The sequence below is a fragment of the Portunus trituberculatus genome, chromosome 31, assembly GCF_017591435.1.
Source record: "Portunus trituberculatus isolate SZX2019 chromosome 31, ASM1759143v1, whole genome shotgun sequence".
In the NCBI taxonomy this organism is placed as follows: domain Eukaryota; kingdom Metazoa; phylum Arthropoda; class Malacostraca; order Decapoda; family Portunidae; genus Portunus; species Portunus trituberculatus.
In genome coordinates this window covers 11,447,152-11,451,345 of record NC_059285.1, presented here as the reverse complement: position 1 = coordinate 11,451,345, position 4,194 = coordinate 11,447,152, and the positions used below count along the sequence as shown (strand labels likewise).

General features: G+C 44.3%; 1 protein-coding gene across 1 annotated transcript in view; it reads right to left on the bottom strand.

Annotated features, from left to right (window-relative positions):
* The window catches only part of LOC123511233 (homeobox protein HB1-like), a 14,317-nt gene extending 12,791 nt beyond the window's left edge, over window positions 1–1,526 (bottom strand). Inside the window, exon 1 of the mRNA XM_045266933.1 lies at window positions 1–1,526. This exon is cut by the window's left edge and continues 608 nt beyond it. Within this exon, the coding sequence (XP_045122868.1) occupies window positions 1–263 (263 nt within the window). The 5' untranslated portion in view covers window positions 264–1,526.
* Window positions 1,527–4,194: the final 2,668 nt, after the last annotated feature.

The window sequence follows — 4,194 nt, the reverse complement described above, 5'->3', positions numbered from 1 at the left end:
GGCCTTCCATGGCTATAGGGTGGCGTGGGGTTCTCCTTTTGGTGTACACTTGCGTGGGCGGGTGGGCGTGAGTGTACGTGGTGGCGGTGGGTGTCGTCGGGCTTTGGTCTCTGGGATGCAACCTCTGTGTGGTGGTGTCCAGACCCAGGATGGAGCTGATGGAGAAGTGTGGGCGGTGTGGGTGGCCGGAGGAGCCGCTGCCCACTCCCACACCTACAGGTTCGGGCGCGGGCGGCGGATGCGGGGGCGTGGCGGGCGGACATTCACAGTCTCTCCCTACCTCGCCAAACAGCGGTCTGTTCTCCAGCGACATGGTAACGTGGCGGCAGGGATGACGTGTCCTCGTGTTCTTATCACTGTTTTCCTTCTTTTTATGTTACCTTTGTTTATAGTATTTCACCGAGCACGGCCTTGTGTTCATGTGTCCTATTCACGTGCCGCTGTGGCCGTGATGCGCTCCGTGTGTCCCTTGCCGCTGCTATCCAATGTGCAGTGTTTTAGTTGTGAGCGCTACCGTTACGTGGCTTTTGTGATAATTTTTCTTGTTCTTTTGTCCGTTCACATATTTTTTCTTTTATCAATAGGTTTGACGATGCGTGTTTAGACTCATGACCAAATATTTGTAGCCTGCGGCGCGTGAAAAACTGACTCCTGGTGTGTTCCTCTTCAACTTAAGACGCGGCGGCGGACACGCTTACGAGTTTCTTCGCTGTATTATTGTCTATGCTATCCTTAGTGGTCTGCTGTCTTCTTGATGTTACGCATGCAACGCTCAATGATATTTGTGTATTCAGAGTTTTGTTTTATATACGCACTGATTATTGTTATTGATTAGTTACTCATTTACACCGGCGTGGATTTTCTGTTGCCGTGCCTTGTATTTTCTCATGTGATGAAATTTTTCTTACCGTCGACTTCGCCTTTAATTTTGTGCAGGTAATTTCTCTTATCGCACAGCTGTTTTCTAGTATTGTGTATGCTATCACACACACACACACACACACACACACACACACACACACACACACACACACACACACACACACACACACACACACACACACACACACACACACACACACACACCTGTGGACAACACACGTACGCACACACCTGCACTCCTCTTGAGTGTGTATTCCTTCACGTTATAAAGTCACGTTTGTTTCTTTTTTTTTCTCTTTCTCCCCGTCTTTTCTGCAACTTCCTCGCCTATGCGTCTCAGTGTGGTTGGGCGCTTAGAGGAAGCATGTCCGTGGTGCGTGTTGCCTTCGCTCAGTGTCACCTTTGCATATCACCACCTGTCACCACGCCACTCACCACCACAATGTCACGAAAAGAAGCAGTAATCTGTCAATAAATTCCTCGCTGTCACTTTTCAATTAGTATCCTTTCGCTTAAATACAAGTCACATTTTTTTGCTTCACTCTAATAACTTGTGTGCGTTGACTGAGTGTCGGCTCTTGTCGGCTATCAACACAGTCACCGCCTCCACCACCACCAGTACTGTCACCACCGCGGTCACGGCAAGCCTCGGCCAGGTGTAGTAAAGGGCAAGGTGGTGAGGCCTCGGTGACTTGTGTACGTGCATGTGTGCGTGTGTGTGTTTGTGCTGGGCGGAGCGTGTAGCAGCGAAGGGGCGGGGCGTGTGCTAGGCTGAGGTGGGGTTTGTGTTGGACTCCACCTCCTTCTAGCTCTCTCTCTCTCTCTCTCTCTCTCTCTCTCTCTCTCTCTCTCTCTCTCTCTCTCTCGTAGATTATTACAAGAAAAGTACCTGTTCTCATACTATTTTACCTTCTTTTCACTCGCAAATCGCTTTAAAAAGTTGAGAATTGTTATAATACTGAAGAAAAGTCACCGTGACTTAAAGATTAAAGGCAATATAGGCCACACCTCACTTTTTTTCCTCTTTTTCCTTCTCCTCCTCTACCTCCTGTTCTTACTTCTCCTCTTCCTTTACCTCTTCCTCGTTTGCAGTATGCCCCGCGTGTTGCACCTGCTTCTGCTTTTACTCAATAATGCAAGGGAGTTTGGCAAAAGGAGACAGGGAGGGAAGGAGCAAGGTTACAAGCCAATGCAGTGTGGTGCCTCCCCGGCTGATATGTGTGTGTGTGTGTGTGTGTGTGTGTGTGTGTGTGTGTGTGTGTGTGTGAGGGAAGTGGTGATGGGAATAAATACTGGTGATGTGAGTGATGAGTAAAGTTGAATGAGGTGATGAATAGTGATGAGTGACTATTATTGGTGGTGGGAGTTGATGTGCTGTGATGAGAGGCAAAAAATGTTGGATTGGAGGTGATGGTGAACAATCGCTGGTGATGACAGTGGTGTGAGGGAGTGTAAGGTGGTGTGGAGAGTTAAATGGGTAGTGATAAATTTAATGAGCTCTTAAGTAGAATGTAGATAATGGCGAATGGAAAAGTGTCTCGGCTAACTGTGGTGTGCTGAGTTATATATAGACGGTTATATGGGAAGTTAGACGAACGAAGAAAATTATATAGGGATTTAGAAGAGCGGAGAGAATTATGTAGAAAATTAGAGAAACAGAGAAAGAAATACATAGAAAATTAAGGAAAAAGAGATTATCATGGGAAACTTCGAATAAAAAGGGATACGCTTATTATAAATGCTCGTCCTTAAAACAATGATGAATATAATGGTCAAATACCAGAAGTTCAGTGTCTTGAAACCTCCGTCTTGAAAGATTTAAGGCCATAGGAAGGAGAAAATACAGAGGCAGACAGGAGTTCTAGAGTTCACCAGAGAATGGGATGAATGATTTAGAAGACTTGTTGAGGCATCCAGTAAAGATATCAGAGGAGTTGTGTTATTTTTTGTTTTTAATTATTATTATTATTATTATTATTATTATTATTATTATTATTATTATTATTATTATTATTACTGTTATCATTATTACTATTATCATAATCTTATTTTGTTTTTATTATTATCATCATTGTCTTCGTTCTCCTCCTCCTCCTCCTCCTCCTCCTCCTCCTCCTCCTCCTCCTCATCATCATCATCATCATCATCATAGCTTAAGGCAGCGACACCACCATCACCATCAACAACAACGAACAAAAAAATGAATAAATAAATAAGAAGATAAAAAGAAACACTAATACCAAATAAGAAAAAATTAGGTACAAATGAGCGAAACTTAAAACACTTTTCTTTTCGTCCATGTTCCTTTCTGTTTTTTCTTCTTTTTCGACATCATCATTTCTTTTATTTTGTGGTGGTGGTGGTGGTGGTGGTGGTGGTGGTCGTTGTGGCGGGGCGGGGGCGGAGGGACAAGCATTAGCGGAGTTGAGGTTGTTGTTAGCGTTGTTTAAAACTTTTTTGAGGGGAGGATATCCAACCCTCCTTAGCCTCCCTCCCCCGTTCCCCTCCCCACTCCCCCTTCCTCCCCAATCCCTCCCAGACCAGTAATGCTGTGCTGGGAAAGTTCTAATTGGGTTAAAACACGAATGTAAGACAAGGGGGTGGTAATGATTCTCTCTCTCTCTCTCTCTCTCTCTCTCTCTCTCTCTCTCTCTCTCTCTCTCTCTCTCTCTCTCTCTCTTGAAGTAATATGCAACTGAATAATTTTTAACTTTTTATATTGGTTTTATTTATTCTTAAGTGCTTGAAACCGTGTGTGTGTGTGTGTGTGTGTGTGTGTGTGTGTGTGTGTGTGTGTGTGTGTGTGTGTGTGTGTGTGTGTTAACCAAGCCATCGATATCCAATAAAGTAATGAACCTATCGCCATTGACGCCTCCTCGTGCCAGCGACGGCCATCTTGGTACACCCACCCGCTCGATGCGCTTCGCCACCTTCTTTCTTCTTGACCCAATGCTAATCTTCTTTATTTTCTTCCTCCTCCTCCTCCTCCTCCTTCTCCTCCTTCTTCTTCTTCTTCTTCTTCTTCTTCTTCTTCTTCTTCTTCTTCTTCTTCTTCCTCCTCCTCCTCCTCCTCCTCCTCCTCCTCCTCCTCCTCCTCCTCCTCCTCCTCCTTCTTCTTCTTCTTCTTCTTCTTCTTCTTTTCTTCTTGTTCTTGTTCTTGTTCTTCTTGTTCTTGTTGTTCTTCTTTCTCTTCTTTTTCTTCTTGTTCTTCTTTTTCTTCTTCTTCTTCTTCTTCTTCTTCTTCTTCTTCTTCTTTCTTCTTTCTCCTTTCTACTTGTTCTTGTTCTTCTTTCTTCTTCTTTTTTTTCTTCT